Here is a 22,554-nt window from a genome sequence, read left to right as displayed (position 1 = left end):
CAAACATTGTCTTTACCCGAGAGAGTAATGATGGAACCAAATTCTTCCTTTTAAAATGATGTACTCCTGTAAGTTGATGCCCTCAGGATTTAAAAATCAGACACGTGTGCACATATACACACACAGAGTGAGGATTACTAAATGTATAAATTCTCAGAAAAGCTATATCATAACCTATATTAGATTTAGCTCATTATTCATAAATAAAATTATGTTTCACCTTATGCTATGGGAAGTAACTATTAAGGCGTTTTCCATGCAAAATAGTTCCCCTGTGGAAAGAAAGAATAATGTCGTGTGAGTTAGTTACAAACCTCAGTTGATTTCACAGCTTTAAATAACATGAAAACCTCAAACTTAAAACATCTATTACATCTAGGGCTTAGAAACATGATTACAGTACACGGAAAAACTAGCCCAATCTGCTCATTTTTATGATCTGTTACTTTTTACAGAAACCAAGATGAACTTCAAACATCTACTTTTGTACAGAAAGTAGACGATATATATTTCATATGGGTGGAGAAGCAGTTATAGTTCTGTATCAAGGTTAACAATCCATTAAACAGTTTCAGTTGACGCAGTGTGAATGGTTGAGATACCACCTGGAATGAATCTCTCAGGACAGCAGGAGTTCAGTATGTGGTTGATGGTCAGACTTGGATGGCCACAGCCACAATTTGAGCTGTTCCACCTGGGGAACAGGTGGCCACATCTTCACTGGTCTGTCCTCATTGAGTTGAGGGTTGTCCAGATTTTCCATGGGACATCACCACCTGGGTTAGTTACCAGGTTGTAGTTGGCGATGTGTAAAGTCAAGCAGGAGGTGCGCCATCGAGGTGTGGCTGTCATCAGTTTGTAGGGTGTACAGTGTGTTTCAGTAGGGGCTACGGGATTTCAGACAGGCACACAGGGTTTTGTTTTTGAGGTCCTGTCTCGGTGAGAGTGCTTTGCTAGCAATCAGTCAATGGTGTTCTTTGATGAGGATGTTTTCCCTGCAAACATCAGTATGTGCTTGCACAGGAAGCAACTGAGCTGTGTTGTTCTCAACATTCCAAAAATAATCTTCATGACTTCCCAAAGCTGGATATCTCCATGAAAGAATGGAGAAGTTGGGATTGTTTTTCTTGGAGAGGAGAAGGCTAAGAGGGGACTTGACAGAAGGTTTCAAAATCATGAGGGGTCTATAGAGTAGTTGGGAGAAACTGTTCGCACTCATAAACGAATCAGAGATCCAGAGGGCAGAGTTTTAAAGTGTTTTGCAAAAGAAGCAAATGTGAAGTGAGAAAAAGCTTTTTCACACAGCATGTAGTTAGGGATTAGAGTGCACTGCCTGGAAGGGTGGCGGAGGCAGGTTCAATTGAGGCATTCAAGGGGGCATTGGATGAGACAATAGAGACAATATGCAGGATTACAGGGAAAAGGCAGGAGATTGACACAAAGTTAAAATAAAAACAGAATTACCTGGAAAAACTCAGCAGGTCTGGCAGCATGCCTAGAGAGCTAGTGCAATCATGATGGGCCGAATGGCCTCCTTCTACACCATTACAATTCTGTGATTCTGTTTGTTTGGCGGCTCCTGATCCAGGTTGAGCAACTCTGCTGTTGGGTGGACTAGGGAGAGTAAAGCCGTGTGTAGGGTATTGGCTCTGCTGCCCTGAGTGGTACTGACCAGTTTTCATGAGATTCACTCTCATCTTGACCTTGGCTCTAGTGTTCTGCTGGTATTGCCAATAGGTCAGTAAACAGTCAAGAATGATGCCAAGGTATTTTGGCATTAGGTCATGTGTGCATCGACAGTCACAGAACTGGACATGAAGTTCTTTCCTGGCCTTCAAGTTGTTTAGATGGGAGGCTGAAACAACAGTCATGGCAGCATTTGATCAAAGTCTCCACTTTCTGAACTAGGCTTCGAGAAAACATAGATGTTTAATGAGTGTTTTCTCAATGTCCTGGAGTTCTTTAGCCTGGAAGGCCAGGGCCAAATTGTCAGCATATGCGAAGAGCCGTGACTTTGTGGAGGGAAGTCACTGATACATATGCTGATTAACATCCACAATTAACTGGATCTCACCCTTCCCCAAAAACTACAACTTCTAGACTAGTCACTCGACTTCCCAAACTGGCAGCCACCATATTTGTTCCTCATGCATTCAGATAAACTTTCATCCTTTGCTGGGTCCCAGAAAGTGAACAGCTCCTGGAAAAATGCAGGGAAAATGAAGACCTCAGTGTGGCAAAAGCACTCAAGTCCCTGATGAAGTACACCTCACAAGATGGTGGGAAACAGCAGAGTACATCGATTTCACGCACTCAAGCTGAAAGGCATGGAAACTCCTACACCGCCTGAGAGTAACTGAGCAACAACCACACAAGCGGACCAGAGTCAACGCTGATGCCATCGCTTTACAACTCCTAATAAACTCAAAAGGTACCAGTCAGCTAGGAAGATAAGTGGTAAAAACAGGCCTGATGCAGTCCCTCAACAGTCCCAGAACAGACAAACTTCTCAAGTCCTTACACACGAGAGAAAGTGGACAGTGCCTGGCACTAACCAAGTCAGGAAAAGCAGCAGGAGTTGGTGGGATTTACCCAGAATTTTTGAAGTACATTGGATCACAGGGAAAGAAGTGGCTAGAAAAGCTAGTTATTAACATTCAAAGGCTAGGCATTATTCTAAACATCTGGCACCAATCCAAGATAGAGGGCATTGTCAAGTCATGGAAGCCACTAGATGACCCAAGCAGCTACTGCCTCACTGCCTTGCTCTCAATAACAAAAGGTCCTGGAAAGCCTCATGCTAAACAGGCTGAGTTCCATCCTGGAAGCACTGATGTCCTCCCCACCTAAACCCCACCCCCCTCCCCCCACCAAACAACAGGCAGGTTTCGACATAGGCCACAATTCCTCACACATTGAGGCCAGTTTCCAGAAAGGTCTGAAGACAGCCTTTATTGACTTATCCTGCGCCAATGACGCAGTGTGGTGCTCAGGCACACTGCTGAAACTTTCCAAAACCATTTGCTGTGTGAATACCCTACAACAATCAACTCCATAATCAGCAACCGACTTGTGTGTATTTTGGAGGGCAAATCAAATCGCCCACACATAACCAACAATGGGCTCAGACAGGGAGCAAAGGCCCTCTCCAACAAACAGAAATCAGACTAGTCTGGCTCCATCCCCTAAAGCCATGATGTACCACTCCACATTGCTCCAACCAATTTCCATCATTTTTTTTGCACTTTAACAATTGAAGCCAAACATAAAATACCAGGATTTTCAATAATTTAGGCTGAAAATAAAATTTCAACAACCAACTATTACAAAAGTAAATATTCAACCAGCACCTAGAATCATGAAATGGCAACAGCACAGAAGGAGGCCATTCGGCCTGTCATGTCTGCACGGACTCTCTGTAAGAGCAATTCAGTTAGTCCCACTGCCCCATCCCTTCTGTGTAGCCCTGCAAATCCTCTCTCTTAATCACTTAAGAATGTAATCATTACAACTCATTATTGGGGCAGTTGAGAGGAAATAGTTTGAAACAAATTCCTAGTTTTACTACGTAAAAAAATAAAAACTGAAAATATTTGAGGAAAAGATGTCAGTACAAACAGAATCAGATGTAAGTTACTACCCATAATGAAAATAATAGACTTGTAAATTTTAAATTTTAAAGCATGAGTAGGGCCATAATCTTAAAGTGACCACCCAAATTACATTTTCATTACTTGGAGTTCTGGGATTCAGGCAATGTTTAGAACAATGTTTCCCAAACTATTTTCCAATGTGACCCCATTTTATCAGTTGAAAATCAGCATGACCCCAGATGTCAACAAAAATACAACAGCAATAAAGCAGCATAGTAACATTCAGTATATAATTATTAAAGTTTGAGTATTATAGATCAATATATATGATGAAAATCATGGGCCCTTGGTGTGGAGGGGATGGGGAGTGCTTTTGGCCCTTTGTGTCAAAAAGGAGAATTGGGCTTGGTGGCAGACCTTAAAAAAAAATCAAGATGCCCAAAAATTAAGTAGTAAGTGTTGACTTGTGTGCGGGCAGCACCTCGTGTTGAGTTGCAGTTCTGCAGGTTGTGGCTGTTGCTGACGCCTTGCCCGCCTGGTAGTCCATAGGCTAAGGCTGGTCAATGTTGAAAGTTTGTCAGCTGTGGGTAGGGCTGGCCTGGTGGCACCTGGTCCCCTCTGTGGAACACATTTTCAGGCAGGGTTGCCGAAATGTAACCTGGATTTTTTTTCTGTGATGTATGGGTTTTCCTTCCTCGCACAGACATGGAGGCAATTTTCACATTTAACTAGAGAATTTGACACTATATATAAAAAGAGGAAGACAAATAATTACATTTAATTTTTATATTATACTGATCCCAATGTTAATGTGATATTTACCACTAAGAGATCAGTATAAACAGTTTACATTTCTCATCAACAGGGAGAATTAGTAATATACTTTGGAATTGTTTGTGATGTGTTCCATGGGGTAGGCAGGGAGGGCTTGCAGGGATGTTGGGTATAGGTTGGCTCATCCCGCAGTTGGTGCTGGCCATTAGGGCTCACACGTGAGGTACCAGTTGGGTGGAGTGTCAGGGATGGCTGCAGTCTTTGGAGCTGCAGTCTAGTGTGGGGCACGGTGTGTGTGCAGGTCAGCATTCTTTGTTGGAAAAGGATCAGGGGCCAGAAGTCGGGGGCCTTGTCAGGTCGAGGGCCTTGTCAGGTTGGGTTCTGCTGGAAGAGGCATGGGGGCAGGGAGCCTTCCTTCACTGTGAAGAAACTTTAAATATTACTTTCAGATAGACTAAATAGAAAGTAGAGGGATGGGGGATAAGAGACAGGAAAAAGATAAGAAATTAACAGTACACTATGAATTTTCCTGTGAAGCTTTTAGCAATAACAAGTCATGGGATAGTATGCAAGGGGATAATCAGAGTGCTGAAAAACAGTAACACTGTTGATCTGTTTGGAAGAAAAAAAATTGCCATTCCAACCATTTTAAATTTCCAAATCTTACAGGCTTAACTATGTGCCCACCAAAAGATAGAATATAACAAAAAAGTATGCTGTTAAATGCCAGTGTAAATCAGATAGGACACAGGGGCACAGATTCTTTGCTCCCAGGTCGGGTACACTGAGATGGGAGAATTCCCAGCTCCATGAACACTACCTCTAAAAAATGCCTGCCGGTTTTGGTGGTGGTGGGGGGGGTGGGGTTGGAGGGGTTTGTGTAAACCCGAAAGTAGCGAGGGGTCGGAGACAGGCCCAGTGTGGGTTGGGTGACTCAGGTGCATTAAAAAAGTGGGCCTTCAGAAAAGGCTCATTTGAGAGCCAGGTCATCAATGGTGAAGTTCCCATGCCTCGGAAGAGACACCATTGCCTTGCCAGCTGAGTGTCCAAGCTGTAAATGTTGTCCAACTGTTCGCTGACCCCGGAATGGATGGCCCATCATGGACTTGCCTTATGAGAGAAATGTTGCTGTAGCTGCCTAATCAAACCACTCTACTGAACCACTGAAAGGATGGAGTGGATTCAGAAGACAACCTTGGAGATGGCATCATCTTGCCACCACTACCTGGCACAAAAATTATGCAGTTAGCTGCCAAGACTCAGTGGGTGGATGAACAATGAACACTGCCATGCTCATTATCCCATCTGCTTGCCCTCTTGCCACCCATCTATCAACATGTGCCCACATTATTGACCCTTGACTAGGTCTCTCACAGCTGCACACTGTCACAGCATAACAGTGCGACTAAGAAGGGACAAACCAGTAGGGTGTCAGTGGTTGCAGACCACAGCATGCTACTACATGGAGTCATAGCCACAACATACATGGCAGCAAGCATTCGCAGAGAGCCATTTTCTCTACCAAAACTTACCAGTAGTCATTGATGTGGTAAAAATGTAAGCACACAGAGAGTGAATGAGCACACCGTAATCTGAATGACTGACAATCCTTTTTGCCTTATATTTCTATTCATAGAACATCACACACAGACATGGGGCAAGGGATGGCTTCTGCTGCCCCACAATTTTCTGACCAGGACCTTCACCTTCATATATTTCTTGCTCTTAAGTGTCATTGATGTGCATCAAATGAATAAACATTGTTTTGAACTACATTCCAGTATTATCCACACTTGGCTAGTGGTTAGCAAGTGACCTCTTGAGTTGTTTGATGCCAATGAGGAAGAACTGAATTGATAGCGACTAAAAGGAGGATGGGAAAGGGTTGCCTGGTTGTTTGTTGGACTGCTTTGTGTTCATGGTATTGGAAGGGGAGGGGGCAGCAAAAATGGCTTTTGCATAAGGTTCATGAGGTTTTCAGATGGCAACAATGGTGGAACCCAAGGGAATTTCAAAATAATGAGGGCATCTTGAGCAATAATGTCCACCACCCTTTGCACCTTGCATCTCCTGGTCATCTTCTGAAATGGTTCTGTATTCTCCACCTTGGTCCTTCTACTGGTCCAAACCTTACTGCTGGGCCATGTTACATAGTGCACAACAGAGTCAGGAATCCTGACTGGTGCATACTGAAGAGTGTGCCTTCAGATCTTTCCAGGCATTGAAAACGCATCTTCAAAATGCCCCTAGGTTGTTCGATGAATTCATATCACCGCCAGATGTCAATGTACTGCTTCAGGGCCACATTTCTTGGGTTTCAAAGAAGTGTCAACAGCCATATTAAAGTGGGTAATCCTTATCTTTGAGCAGTCAGCTGGGAACCCTGCTCCCGGTTATGAACACATCCAGAAGGATGGAATTCCATCAAGCAAAAGCAACATGACAACTGCCTGGGAATGCTGTGCATACCTGCATAAAGATCTTTTTGTGATTGCACACCAGCTGCACAGTGATGGATTGGAAGCCTTTGCGGTTGACAACCACTCCTGGGTGATCCAAGTGTGCCTTAATCTCCATGTGTTCAGTCAATGACACCCTGCACCTGTGGAAAGCTGGTCAGAGGTGCAAACCCAAGCATCTGTTCATTCTGAGTGGCATCAAAAGAAAAGTATATAATTGATATATCTGTCAAATAAGCCAGCAGTCACCTGTCTTATGTATTTGTGCTACCAACTGCAAAAATCCTGCAAATGTTTCTGGCAGAGCCCGAGAAGGGTCCACATGCAAAAAATGTTGTGTAGTGACGACTTTGACAACCACTAGTAAAATGTGGCTACCAGGTCCTGCTAGCAGCAGGTCTTGTTCCATCAGGTTGCAAATGTCTGCCACCACTACACACAACACCCTGGGCTTTCTTTGACACTGGTATTCAGACATGTCACGGAAACTTCTCCTCGGTCTATATGCCCTATGTGCCAAGTTGGACCTCCTACTGGGCGCACCTTTCCGCTGCTCCACTCTCTTCTGTACAGCTATGGGTCTATGACCAAAAGGCTGTAGCAGATGCTGCTCCTTATCTTCTTGATCCTCATCTGACATCCAATCTAAAACTGCATAAATGCCACCTATGCTGATCAGAGCTCTTGATGTACAAATCCAGGTGTGGATGACCCCTCCAAAGTGTTGAAGAAACCTCTCAGTACATGTACTATGAACAAACCTTTTCCCACAGCAGGTAAGAAGGAAGCTGTGTGCACTGAGTACTTATTGGCACTTTTCCCTGACATGGCTACAGCCTCTTTCGCTGGTGAGTTTCAGGAAGTCAGGAAAACCCACAGGTCCAAAGTTAACGTTATAAATCCAGTATAGTTCTACTTGAATTATTAATGTATATTAAATGTAACCTGCCTCTCCCAGGAAACTGTTCGCACATAGCCTAACATGTGATTAATTTCACTAGTGTTAACTGCTTCTGTTCAAGCCCAAGAGGTCTGAAATTCTTTGGGGATCTGTCAGAGGCCCAGTTACTTGGAGCTTCCGCAGTGTCTTGGAGTTTCTGTAGTGAACTTCCATTTACTCCTTAGAAAACAAATGACATGCCAGAGGTGAAAAGTCCCTCAGATGGATATTCCCACTCCAGAACTTGGAAAGAGACCTGACATTGCAACTGTACAACACGAGGTGTACCAGCCTCCAGAATTGCACATGTAGGCCCCACTGGCTTGAGTCTCTGATGAGGAAGCATTTTTATTAACAAATGTCATTTTTTGGTAGGGGCTGAACAGACTTGTGGAGTTGTTGCAGGCGTGTGGGGGTGTGCATGGTAACTTTCCTCACAGCCCACCAAAGGGTGAGCAAATTTCAATTGGGAAGGCAGAGATCCAGAGATGGATCTGAAGTGGTGCTTGTGTCCCCTGCTAATGTGGTGAGGAGGGTGATCCCCTCCAAATTCCAACACCTTCAGCACCATCAGGACTCACTTTAGTGAAACCTCCAAGATCATGACCTAAGCAAATATATAAAAAAACACTTCTATTTTAAAACTGCAGCTTTTGAGTCAAAACAAGTTGGGTGAATGACAAAAGCATTCTTTCAAACGCCATTTACATTTTGGCAGAAGGAAATAAGGCAATACCATGATACATCAAAGACAAAATGCTTAATTTTTGTCATACCCCCTTTCATCTCCCCTTTGTTTTCCTCCTGTGGGAACAGCATAACTAGAGGCCATCAATAAAGATAGTCACCAAGCAATTCAATAGTGAATTCAGAAGAAACTTCTTCACTTCAATGAAAGGGAATGGTTGAAGTAAATAATATGGATGCATTTAAGAGGAAGCTGGACAAGCATTTGAGGTATAAGGGAATAAGTGGTTATGTTGGTGGATTTAGATGAGAAAAGATGGGAGGAAGCTCGAGTGGAGAGAAACACTGGCACGGACTGACTGGGCTGAATGGCCTGTTTCTGTACCATATATCCTACGTAATCCCTGTAGAGTCTATTACAAATTCTGGTAGGTCAGTATTTAAGTGGTGAGATTTTGCTTTGATTTTAAGTATTTTACAGTTTATGATAACTACTTATAACAGAAATATTTTGATTGCCAATGAAGTCAGACAGTCAATGATATCATAGGATGGCATTCTTTTAGATTTAAAACACTGATCATTCTGTATTATTTAACTAAATGTTACAGCTGATTGTTGCAGAGTGCAATGTTTTTGATCCTGCAGCACAAAAACTGACCCTGTGAACTTCCTCTTACTGTTATAAGTGTTTTAAAAAATTGTAGCAACTTCTCTTACTTTTGACTGTAAAGATGAGAACCACCCATAATTCAAATTAAAATCAGTTTGCCAGATTTGGTTGGTGTGAATGACATCATGTGCATCACCTTTCGTAGCGCTTTCCAAACTATTTCCCAATGCGACCCCATTTTAACACTTGAAAATTAACATGACCCTATTCGCCAACAAATATATAGCAAATAAAGCAGCATTGTAACATTCAGTATAGAATTATTAAAGTTTGAGCATTGTATGACATGTATACATAAGACACATAAATACAAAAATCTGTGTTTTTATATTATAAATAATTGTAAAATTATTATTTTATACACTCATGTAGGTTTGAGCCAAGCTTTCCAAATTCCTCAGTAACATAAGACTCAGTGAAGAAGCTCCTCCCCCTCTCCAAACCCCCACAGACACTGTAATCAACCCCTCTCCCCCGCCAAGCACAAAGGTCAGCCAGCCAATGGCAGTCAGTAGGGAGGTAACAGCAACTTCTCAGTCGTACAGCTGATTCACCAACCACATAATCCTGTTGTGCCTACCATCCATTGCCTATTAAGATTTTCATATTTTCCTAACATATTTTTAATCAAAACTTGCTATTTTGTAAAGTACATGCCCCAACATTCCACTGGAGGAAACTAGTGCTAGGAGGAAAACTGTAACTGTGTCCCCTTTCAGACTGGATCATGTAATAATTAGGAAGGGTACTCTCCCACAAATGCCTCCCTGCCCCCCAAACCACACCCCCCATCCTCACCAGAAAAACCGACTCCTCCTTAGGTTAGTTTTTTTTTTCAGGTCAATCGGTTTGGTAATCCGCCTTCCTATCTCTTGGTGCACACCAGGTTCCGTTATGGGCTAAGGAACAAAAATTCAAGTCAGAGTACCTTGCATGCAACTTTTTGAAATGGTCTTGAGAAGAAGAAAAAGTGCTGGGCTCCAGACCGCCAGCGCTGAGATCAGATCCAGTAGACAGGTTCAATGGGAGAAGGATAAGTGGGGGAGGAGAAAGTCAATGACTCGCATGTCGAGCTTGTTGTTCACAGTATTGATACTGGGTGGGACTCTCCTCACGACTTGGAGAGAGAGAGACCTGAGAGGTGAGCAAGGATAGGACCGGATACAGCCCGAGCCTGGATGAGGGGTGCAGTCGGAGGAGGGGGTGTGGGAGCTTGCGATGCCATCCACTCTCTTTGCGATGACGTTTGGGGTCGTGCCCCACAGTTTGGAGACTGCTAACCTCTCTTGATTACAAATATGATACAACAACAGCAACGCCTCTAATCGGGGAGCCAAATGCAGGATTTCATGTTACTTTAGTGAAGAACAAATTGGTATTGATCAGCACAAATACAGATAAACAAGTTTTCAATTGTTTTTAGTGCTATATTCATTTTAGCAAGTTAAAATCCTTGTTGCAATCAAGCAATTTATAATATGATGCTCCTGTTAAGGAACTGCAGTAGTACAAGAAAGTAGAATACTATCCTTTTACCAGATAGAGGAGTTCAAACCTCATGACACTATGCTCTCTTCTCTCAAATGGTAGGACTAAATATTCCAGGCTTAGGATTGTGCACTTCCCTTTGCCCATTGGGTTAGACTTTGATTCCATGTATCAGGATTGAATTTCAAGTCTTCACATACTGCTAGCCAGTAAAGACCGATGTAAAATTAATTCTGGAACAGTGCAAACCTTCTTAGTTTAATTCACACCTCAAGAGAGGCAAGGAGAGGCAATGTTGCAAGGATAACTCATGGTAAATTTCTGAGCCGAATATTGAACCGTACCAGCAGAACAAAGAAAGGTAATGCAAGGACCTCAACATTGGGAGATTTCGATCACTAAATGTAAAGAAACTTGTGCAATTTATAAATACTATTTTCTAGCAGCTTGCTTGGTACGTACATATCGCACAGTTAAAAATGTCAATGGAATAATCATAGTAGATACTCCCCTCTTTCAGGTCAATATGTGACATTGTTGGTACTTAGAAAAGTTCTGATATTTGAAGTAACCAAAATGGAAACAGTCAAAATCTGTTCAGGAAAAGTAACCTAATTGTTTCTACCAAAACATCCACCATCTCCCGTTCCCATCTCATTCCACTGCTTAAACTTTCAATTTCACTCCATCAAGTTGATGAGTCAGAAACTGAAGTGCACCTGCAACATAACTGGCCTATTTGGACAGAATACCACATTGGCCCCAAGCCCTTCCTCGGGAGCCAGTGCCCTGCAACCTGAGTCACCTCGCGGAAATGCTCTCCGTGCCCTTTGGCACGGTGCGGAGGGGTTTCCTGTATGGGTGGCTGATGCTGCACACCCTTCACTTCCTTGCCCTCGCCCGCTGCCTGGACATACCCTGGTGTGCCTTGCTGCCGTCTGGCGGTGGAGGTCCCCAGTGGGGGGCCCTCTACCGGTGTCCTCCCATTTTCCATCTGGGACCTGGGATGGAAGATGTTGCACTCAACAGTTCCATACAACTGTAGGATGTGTCAGTTCACAGACTCCTAAGATGCCTGCGTCTTTTGCGGCCTTGTGGAGTCCGTGGACCACACTTATATAGTGTGTTGTCGGCTGCAGCCCCATTTTTGTTTATGAAAAACCTTTTACTATTATTTTGTTTGCACTTCAGTCCCACGCTCCTGATCTATGGGCACCCGGCGCAGAGAGGGAGGAAGACCTCCTTGTGAACCTGCACCTGGGCTTGGCCAAGTTGGCCATTAACAGGTCCAGGCAATGGGCAATCAAGGGTTGTCTGACCCAACTGTCTGTCCCTCTTCCCGTGGCTATGCTCGTGGCCGGGTGTCCCTGGAGAAGGAGCACACAGTGTCCACCGGCACCATGGGGACTGGGGTGTTTTATCAACTCCTTTGATCACATTTTGGTTTGATGTTTGTATATTTCCTTCAAATTTTGTCTTTTTGTTTTGGTAGTTTTCCTTTAAGGGGCTACCTTTAACTTTGTCCCTGATTTTGTTAATTTAGTTTAATTGGTTGTGGCCCGAAAGAGCTGCAGCATAACTGGCTTAGCCATCCAATGCTAGATCCAACTGAGCCATATCAAACTACACCAGGCCTTACCTCTTTGTCAAAATTGTTCATTATTCTATGCCCATCCTGAAGAACAAAAATAGCTCAAATCACTATTCTTTCCAGCCAACTGATTCCTTAAACCTCTCCTCTCACACTCTCTAAAAAGTGTGAAGAGCTCAGTGTTTTCTTAATCAACAAGAGAGCCTAATTGCTCCTTCTCCTGCATCCCCCTTTCTCTTACTTACCAAGTTAAACCTCATTCCTATCCCTGAATCCATACCTCTCTTTTGTTTTGCTTCTACCTCTTCGATGTCGTTTCGAAGATCTATCGTCTGCTCTCAACCACCAAAAAACCTTTCCTGGCCACGATGCAAATTGTTTTAAATCAAGCACCTCTGGCCCACAGACCCAGTGTTCAAAATGCCAGCAAGTGAAGTTGAAGCTTCTGCAAGGGTTTGGGGGAGGAAGAGACAGAGAGCACGAAAGAGAGAGAGCAAAAATGAGATTGAGAATGTATGTGTGGGTGGCAGGCGTGAAAGTCGGCAATGGGTGGATTTTGCGCCAGATCTTCTGATTTTCAGCTCATTAATTATGCATTGAGGAGCTTGTTGAATCTCATGGCGGCTTGGAGAGTTATTCGCCGTCCTGCTGTTACCTCATGGGGTCGAAGGTTTTGGTGTCATATTTAAATAGCAGCCACACACACATTCACTCACTGCAGACCTTCACTCACTGCAGACCAAGTGTGGGCTGAAGTCTACATTAGCATGCTGTCCAAACATACAAAACCCTGTTCCACGCTTCAGCAAGGCCCCCCTGGGGATTCTCCTCCAGGCCATACTGGAAAAGTAGGAGATCCTCTTTCTGATGGTTGGGAGCAGGAGGTCAACCAACCTGACCGTGGCAGCCTGGAAGTAGGTTGCCTGGGAGGTCAGCGCCCGTGGCCACCAAAATAGGACCGCCCTGCAATGCAGGAAAAAGATGAATGATCTGATCTGCTCTGCCAGGGTAAGTGAACCTTTTCCTCACTCCAAACTTACACTCGAATAAGAGCATCAGGCAGTCAAGTCCACAGGGATGTCATAAACGACCAGCAGATGGTACAACAGCACTGATTGTCTGCCAGCCACTTTAACATCCCCATCTTATGACAGATCCTGCACAAACTGCACCTTCATCTCTTACTGGGTAGGGTTCAGCACAAACAGCAAGAATGCATGCTTCTGAACTGCTCTTTCATCTGTATTGCTCACAGTCAGTCCATCTGCCTTTATCCAGAACAAGCTTGCCCAATATTGGAGGGAGAGGTCAAAGAGCAGAGGGAGGACCCCAGAGTTGAGGACACTCTCCCTGTACGAGCAACAAGCCACAGAGCTGGTTGGAGAAGATAGGGATTGTTCCTGCACGGTAGCTGGGATCGGCCTCCCATAACAAGCCAGTGAGGGTCCATACAGTATACATCGGCCACACGCAGACAATGACTGTGACTGACCTATTGTGTAGGTGCCTGCCTAGTCGATCATTAATTATCTCTTTTCTCTAATCCAGCCACCAGCAGGAAAAGACAAAGGACTTCCTCCAGATGATGCAGCCCCAGTCCCCAAGCCACCTCAGATGAGGAAGCAGACCTCTCATCTCAGGAAGAACCATCACCATGTTCAACTGCACCCTCCACCAGCATACACACACCTCGGTGGGAGCTAGTTCCTGAACAGGCTCAAGTTCACAATCTGGTGATCACCTTGTGGACACGTGTACACAGCAGGCAAAGTCAGTGGCAGCTGAGGTCTCTGACACTCCGAAGAAGGCTGGAGGCTAGGTCCCTGAAGAGTCCGATGATGAGACTCTGCATTCGGCCCTAAAAGAAATGTTGCAGATGCAAAGACAGGTAAGGGAATATCAGGCAGGTTTGTCAGAGGTCATCAACAGACTAGAGCGAAGGATGGAGGAGTCCATCCACATTCTGCCCAGTGTCGTGGCTCCAGCATGCAAGTGCACTGAAGTCTTTATGGGAAGAGTGGCAACTGTTTTGAAGACCCAGGGCTATCAGAATGCAGTTTCTGCCAAACGTGCACTCGGGCTTGCAATCACTCTAGTCATGGGTGCATTCCAGCAGTGGCTATGTAAGAGGGGGTAAGGGCACCTCGACCTCCCTCCCGGTGCCTCTTTTCCTCAAGGAATTAAGGATAGGTCCTCGGACACCCAAGGAAGGAGGAGCATCAACCAGACACCCCGGGGGCATCCACTGAGGGATCTCAAAGGGCTCTAAAGAAGAGTCATACGGACTTGAAACATTAAGTGTGTTTCTCCCTTCACAGATGCTCTCAGACCTGCTGGGTTTCTCCAGCATTTTCAATTTTTATTTCTGACTTCCAGCATCAGCAATATTTTGCTTTTGTCTCCAAGGGTGTCTTGCCAATCCAAATCCCCTCTGACCGTGACCCCATCAACTCCAGCAGGTCAGGTCCAGGAGGGTGCACCTGCCCCAGAGCAGGAGACCCCTAGCAGGCCGGGGCCCTCTAGGTCTCTAGAGAATGTCCAAAGTACTCATCGACAAAATGGCATAGCAGTCAGAATGCTGCCTCCACCTCTGCTGCGAATGTCAGGGCTACACCCAGATGTAGCTTTAGAGTAAGGAAATTAAGAAGTTTTGAATGCACAATGGTGGCATGGGTGCTCATTCACTGTATATAATCTGCACTATTGTAAGTACATTTTGCTTCTATTCCCCTCCAAGTATCAGGTACTGAATGGCTCATCGATGTGATGCAAGGTCCCACGTTCATTCAAGAATACCAAATGAACCCTCACTACTCCCCCGCCTCATTATCTCCCATCTTGTTCCTCAGTTCCACAAAGTGTCATTCAATCTCATCACAGTCAATCACCTTTAGTTCCACATCAGCGACATGAACAAAGGCATTTCCTATATGAAAATAATGGCTGGGCAATGCACATGTAAGTCTTGTAACAGGCTCACATTATGTGACCTCATGAAAATTGTTCATGGAAGGTTAGTGATTATCCTGATGCTGCCAGAATGAAGTCTGTTCTTTGTGGAAGTTATAACTATTTATCGCAACCCATGTCGGAGTCTATTCACCCAAGTGCACTTTGCAATGGCCTTCATTTTATGATCGAGGTCGAGCACCACAGCCTTTCATGCCTCCCTGCAGCATTATTTCGTCGCTGCTTTTACGGCTGAACATTACTCCTTTATTAGTTCCCACTCTCCCCATGTATGATGCTGAGCGACAGAAGTTGATTCCACTTGGTGACATTTGAATTGTTTGCTGGATGGGAATGAGTGTGTGATGGCATAGGTGTGTGCTCATCCTGATGAAGCTGTCCACTAAGGACTTTACTCTGCTCCTGAACGGCTGCCTAGTGTTGCTTGACAGAATCCCTCGGTGAGGTCACAGAACGCCAATCACTATGGATTTCATTACATTATTGTGCAATCAGTTTCTTAGGTTTCATAACAAAGATTGGCCTTTGTGAGATGGACAATGTCAAGGACTATAATGGTATGAAAACGATGCTGCAGCACATTTCCTGAGTGCTCATTAGTACCTATGAAGATGGGAGAGGTAGAGAGGAAGAGCGTGGGCACGCAGGCACACAGGAGAGAGTGGGAGCGCAGGAGAACACGAGCTGATTGCAACGGCAACTTCTCACTCCTTATCGTCCCAATCACGGCGCATGAAATATGCATTCCCAGGAAAAGTGCCGTTTGATGGCAGTAAGACTCTCATTCAGTCGCCACACCGTCACCCCGTCACTTTGTCATGCTGGGCACCATATTTAAAGAGAGATGCACACCTCTCAGTGCTTCCAGCCCATGACTGCTGCAAAGAAGACATGGCCCCAAAAGGCATGAAGACTGTAGCCCCCCAGTTTAATGATATGTCCCTCGAGTGCCTTTTGGACGCAGTGGAGGCCCGCTGTGAGGCCTCTACTCCAGCTCTGGCCACACTATGGACAGCAGGATCACTAATCCAGCATGGGAGGTGGTGGCAGCGGTGGTCACCACCAAGGCCCTGCAAAAGTGGGCAGCCACCAAGTGCCGTAACAGGATAAATGGTCTCATCCATTCTGCCTGGGTAAGTCACTCTTCTCATCACTCTCAACTCACACACTCACAAACCCACCCCCCAACAGCGCGTCTTCTCTCAGTCAATCCTAGAACTTCCTCGTCCACTCCCTACTGCATTTTCCTCTCCCAAACACAGCTGGTCCTTCCCCTCCACTCCCTCAACCACCATCCGTTGTGAGCAAACCCTCAGCAGTGACTTTCCAACTTTGTGAGCTGCTTCTCAGTGGAGCCATGTTCATAGACACAGCATGCCATGGACATTGCTCCAAGGTCCCATTGTCATCAAGCTCCAGCATCTTCTGCTTGGCGGACATCCGCGATGTGAGCAAGGCCCTGGCAGTAAGTCCCAACTTCTGCACATCATACTTGTCAAGGCGTGCTCTTCACTGGCATGTTTTCCTGCCACATGAGCGGACAATCTAGCGTGGGGGGGATGATTCCGGAGGGCTGGCCTTATAATGATATGCAGATGTATTACAATGAGGTTCCCGATGTCTGTCAGTGGGAAACGCGGGTTACCACTGACGGGCAGAACGGATGATTGCAAATTGGTTTCACAATGTTGTGAAACTGATTTTTGGCCTTCTCACCATATTGTCTGCTCACGTTGCCAAACATGCGCAATGCCAGCGGGCAGAGACAATTCTGCCCTGTGGTTCCTTATCCTTCATCCTTCTTGATCTCTCTGCAGCCTTTGAAAAAGGTTGTCCACACCATCCTCCTCCAACATCTCTGCTTTAATATCCACTTTGGATGGACTGCCCTCAATTATTTTCATTCTACTAATCTAATTTTAACCAGAGAATATTTACCATCACCCTGTCTCAACACCTCTGGAATCTCCAAAGGCATCATCCTTGGCCTCATTTTCTTCCTCACTTACATCCTGTCCCTTGGTGGTATCATTTACAGACATGGAATCAGCTTTCAAATAACTGCTCACGATATCCAGCTCCATTTGTTTGCTATTTCTCTCAACTTCACCACTGCCTCTATGCTGTCTGACAGCTTGTTCAATATTAACTTGGATGAATCAAAATCTCCTGCAGCTAAACTGTAGGAAAACCAAAACCCTTTTCTTCAACTACTCAACATAAATTCCATACACTCACCACTGACTACATCATATTACTTTGGCCAGTATCTCCAACTGCTCACTTGATATCCTGTTTAACCCTTGTGAGCTTCTAACCCTATATCCTTGCTATCATAAAGACTCCAAATTTCCCCTACCATTAACTCTGTCAGGCTCTGCCCCTTCCTCAGTCCATTTGCTGCTGAAACCTTCTTTCAGGGTTTTAAGATTTCCAGATTTGATTATTCCAGTGCTCTGTGGCCACCCTCCATAAACTCCAGCTCATCCAAATCTCTGCTGTCCATAACCTATGCCAGACAAAGTCCTATTTCCCATGACCCCTGTTCCTGGCTACATAAAAAGAAAAACATCACGCAGTTTATAAAGCACCTTTCATGACCACCAGACATCTCTTTACAGCCAAAGTACTTCTGAAGTGTAGATACTGTTCTAATATAAGAAACGCGGCAGTCAATTTATACACAGCAAGCTTCCCTAACCAGCAATATAGTTGCTTGGTAGTACAGAACTTGAGCATTGCTGAAAGAGAGACATGCTCTTGAAGCTTTTCGTCTTGCACTCATCAGGACAGATGCAAGAATACCGAAAATCCAAAGGGAACAACAATATTTAACTACATGAGAAAAATGGTGTTGATAGATTGTTTGAGGTGTTGCCATGGACAATGCACCAGGTAACAGATGCCCGAAAGCTTTAGTTTAATTGAAAAAGGCACAATATTTGGACATGTTCTTTTTGTTTGTAGAGGACAGGAACCTCCATATGAATATATGTAGCTTTAAGCAATTCTGCCCGATTAGTTGTTAGTGTAATTCTCGGCACATTCAGGATTGTTCAGTAAATGCTCTCCAGTCCTGTGATTCAACAGAACTTGCTGAACAATCCCCAGTGTACTAGAAATTACATTAACAACCAATTTAAGATTTTCAGTCAGGCTCACAATGTGGCTCACTTATGCTTGCTAGAAGCTACATATATTCATACGCCGGGTCCTGTCCCCTGCAAACAGAAAGAACATGTCTAGGCTATGCACCTTTTTCAATTAAACAAAAGCTTGGGGAATTGATCCCTGTTTCATTCCCAAGGCAACCCGTCAACCACAGTTGACTTGCCTTTTTTTGAATTTAAGTAAAAGCTTGCGGGATAACTGTTTCCTGGTGTATTCTCCACAGCAACTCCTCAAACTGAGTCCACTTGCCAATCAGCACGTTTGTTGTTCCTTTTGAAATTTGGTATTTTTGCATCCTAATGAGTGCAAAATGAAAGGCTTTGACAGCATGTTTCTTTCTCCAGCAATATTATCATGACCAGATAATCTGTTTTTGTGATGTTGGTTTAGGCATAAATGCTGGCCAGGACACCAGGGATAATTCCCTTGTCCTTCTTCGAAATAGTACCATGGGATCTTTTCCCTCCACTTGAGAGAGTAGATGGAGCCTTGGTTCAATGCTTCGTCTGAAAGATGGCACCTCCTGTACTTTGGCTCCCAATTCCGAAGGTCTCAAATTTAGTCCTCATATTCAAATCTTTTCACAGTCTCACTGCTCCATATGACTTCAAGCACTTCAACCCACCTCCCCGCTGCTCCTTTTATTCCATGGGTTTGAACTTTGTGCACAAGCCTGTTATGGAGCACTTAATCAAATGCTTTTGGAAGTCCATATATGGAACACCAACTGCATCATCCTCATCAATGCTCTCTCTTACCTCATCAAAAAACTTAACAAATCTATGCTGGCTTTCCTAATCAATCTGCACTTGTCCAAGTGACTGTTCATTTTGTCCTGGATTATTGTTTCTAAAAGGTTTTGCATCACCAAAGTTAAAATGACTGGCCTGTAGTTGCATGGCTTGTCTTTTTACCCTTTTTTTGAACAAGGCTATTAACATTTGCAATCGTCCAATAACTTGCAATTCTCATTTTAAGTCTCTTCTTAAAACCCACACCTTTGACCACTTTAGATCATTTCTCCAGATCTCTCCACCTTTGCCACACTAACAGTTATTCCTTATAACTTTGAAGTGACTTGAGATTCCCTATTTTTAAAGGTGCTATTTAGAGGAAAGTTATTGGGTTGGATTTTAACTTAGTGAGGCACTAGAAGCAAGAGAACCCGCTAGTGTGTAGGAAACATGGAAGATCCGCCAGTGTATTTGTTGGTGGCTTTTTAACCCAGCCACTGCATTAGCAGCTGACAACCAGATTTCCCAACCATTCAGCATGAGTGGTTTAAAGGAACCCTGCAAAGTTGTTCCGAAAACACGCTTTATGCCGAATAATGATTTTTAATCCAACGGCTGGAAAACTGAACTGCAATTTTTAAAACAGACTAAAAGTGTGAACTGAGCTCACAACAAAGTTGGCTATCCAGCTTGCATCACTGAGCCTGCCACACTCCAATCCATTGAGATGGAGACACCATGTCTGCAAAGACCCATAAAGGGCAATGACCTCAGAAGAATATGGGTGAGCGACACATCCTGTCCTGAAGAAAGGCATCATACAATAACCTGGGATATTGAGCAGGAAGTTCCCAGACATTAACTCATCAAGCTATAATGGGGATACACTAAACCCAATCGCTTGAACAATGGGACACTGGCAGAGGGACAAGATTCCCAGATATGAATTGCTTACGTTACAAGGGGAAATACATTCGTCACGATCATGTTTCAATCATTGGTGATGGTCATGTACAGGCCCACCCTTTGTGTGTTTAAACTTCCATTTTCTCTGCAGTAAGAGAACAAGCAGCTACAATCCTGAAGAGAGAAGATCTGAGAGGGCTCCTCCTTTCTGTCTCTCTCTCCAACCCACTGTGTAAGCTTTGAATCCTGTTTGCTGACCAATCACCCAGGGACATCCCTGCTGCAGAGGCTCCTTGAAGGAAATCAACCCTGCACCACTGTCTCCAGGAGAACAGCCAAATCAGCCATCAGAATCTTTAAGTTGGAAGCATCAGGACCATGAAGGAAAGTTGCAAATTCAGCGTGAAGCCAGCTGAGTAACCAAACTACAGACTGTCTGCCCCTTCTACTTTTCTAGACTCTGATTTGATTAATCTATTCCTCTCACATTGTAACCTGTATTTGTGTGTGTTTGCAAAGGGCGGAGCGTATTTTATTACTTTACTTAGACCAGCTCAAGTATAATAAAGCTAACCTCTTTCTTTGTTACACTCAAAAAAACCTGTCTAAATGGTTCTTTATGATCAACAGCACGTAAACAGTTAAACACTCACTCAACTGGCAAGTATATTCTTTTCAAAAAAAAATGTTAACGTCAAACAAGGAAAGGCAAAAGAAGGGACCCATTCGACCCCTCCTTACCTGATCGTAACAAGGTGTTTGAATAACAATGGATTCCCAACTTTCCAAGGCTTCACCTTGCTTCACTGATGCTGTATTCTGTAAGGGCCTGCCGAAAGGGAGGGAACTAACCTGCCTCAGAGAACAAGGCAGCATGGTTGCAGCCACGATCCTGGATACAAAGCCAGATCAGTTCAGGGAAGGTGAGTGCAATGACACATGCAAGTACATCTTGATGTACCTCTAATCTCAACCCCCTTCACTCTGCCTTCCCAAACTTACCACTGCACATCACTTTATGTGACCATTCCTCTCATTCAATGTTCTCCCTCGCATCCCCACCTGATCATCCAAAACTGGCACGCACCCTTACCTGAATACAATGCCATTACTATTCCTCATGGTGACCCTCAACAAATGCATCCATTAACACATTCCATTACTCTCTTCTTTTCCTCCTCGTAGAAGAGAGCACAGAATACCAGGGAGAGGCAGAGAAACAGAAGTGGCCCTTCAGCCATCTCCATATTGACATCTGCAGAGGAGAGAGAGAACGAGTCTGGGCATGCCTGGCGATGGAGAGAAGGGGGACTTCCAGCTACCTGGTGACAATTAATTTTTGCAGCCACATGCATACATCATTCACTCATGTTGATTTGATGTCAGCAGCCAGTGAAATATTATGATGCGCACAATATTGACTTTACACTTTTTAACTTTAACGGTTCCAAATCTTCTCTTTCCTCTCCCACAGTTCATCCAGTGGAATGCAGGAGGAACTGCAGGAAGAGGATGAAGACTGCTCAGAGGAGGTCACTTAGCCATAAGATGCACCAACACAGCAAAAGCAGCTCAGATACACATGCCTTGGTGGGACTGCCAAGAAAAAATAGTTGGGTTTCACTTGATGGTATCGCACATATCCATAGTGTGCAAGAGCATGTGGTGGATACAGGGACAGCTGTGGAGATTACCCATAGGAGGGCACAGGACGTTCTGAGCTCTGCGCAGCTAGCCACAGATGCTAAGCCTCAGGAGCCTTTGACAAAAAGGGCAATTCTGGAGCAGCAAAGAAATGGGAAAGGTGCTGGCAGCCTTTCCAGCTGCACTGCGAAAGCCTGGAAACAGACCAAAGGAGACCGCCTCAATCAAGAGTGCCATAATATTACAGGTCATCACAATGATGTCTACATCCCTGGAAAGAGTATCCACTTGATGGAAGCATCAATTCTACAGTCAAACAAACACAAGCTGGCCCTCAATAATGGCTTGCACATCTTGAATGCGACTATAAACAGAACTGTTGAAAACTCAGGCTTGGCCCTTCCAGTGCCTCAATGATGGGCAGCAAAGTGTTCTCCAGCTCATTGCCAACAGTGAAGTATGGGTGGTCTACAAAGCTAGAGAAAAGGGACATGGAAGTAGGGACTCTGCTCAGAGCACTGCCGCTTCTCACAGGTGCAAGTGGAGCAGTATATGGTATGGCCCTTCCAGGCTCCAAAGCTAAATGGATTTTGGCAAAGATCATCTTAGCGGTCAGAGCAGGGAGATAAGCTGCCTGCCTCTTTCTGCTGAAGTCACAGAGCTGTACCACAAAGGAGCAGCAGAAAAAGGAAGAATAAAGATTTATAGTTGCACAAAGGTTTGCAGATGGGTGTTTAACACAATATTAGATTGTAAAGTTTCTGTTCAATTTTCTGGTAAGATTAAAATTGTTTGTTCCCATTTTGCCCAATTTTGCCTGCTGCATACCAAAGGGGCCTTGAGCAGTGGGTGTCTAAAACCGCGATGCTTTGTGTTGGGGGACTGGGGAGTGGAGGCAAGTTGGTTCCCAATGTGGCTGCCAGA

The 22,554-nt window shown here is 44.5% G+C and overlaps 1 protein-coding gene across 9 annotated transcripts in view; it reads right to left on the bottom strand.

Annotated features, from left to right (window-relative positions):
• bcorl1 (BCL6 corepressor-like 1) overlaps positions 1 to 22,554 on the bottom strand; it is a 301,883-nt gene that overhangs the window by 136,163 nt on the left and 143,166 nt on the right. Inside the window, exon 8 of one of the 9 annotated variants that reach the window (XM_041195890.1) lies at positions 221 to 272. The exons of the other annotated variants lie outside the window; for them this stretch is intronic. Within the exon in view, the coding sequence (XP_041051824.1) occupies positions 221 to 258 (38 nt within the window). The 5' untranslated portion in view covers positions 259 to 272. The remainder of the gene's footprint in view (positions 1 to 220; positions 273 to 22,554) is intronic. 9 annotated transcript variants of the gene reach the window in all.

This window comes from Carcharodon carcharias, chromosome 9, assembly GCF_017639515.1.
Source record: "Carcharodon carcharias isolate sCarCar2 chromosome 9, sCarCar2.pri, whole genome shotgun sequence".
Classification (NCBI taxonomy): Eukaryota; Metazoa; Chordata; class Chondrichthyes; order Lamniformes; family Lamnidae; genus Carcharodon; species Carcharodon carcharias.
Note: the sequence above shows the minus strand (reverse complement) of the source record. Positions and strands in the feature narration are given on the sequence as shown.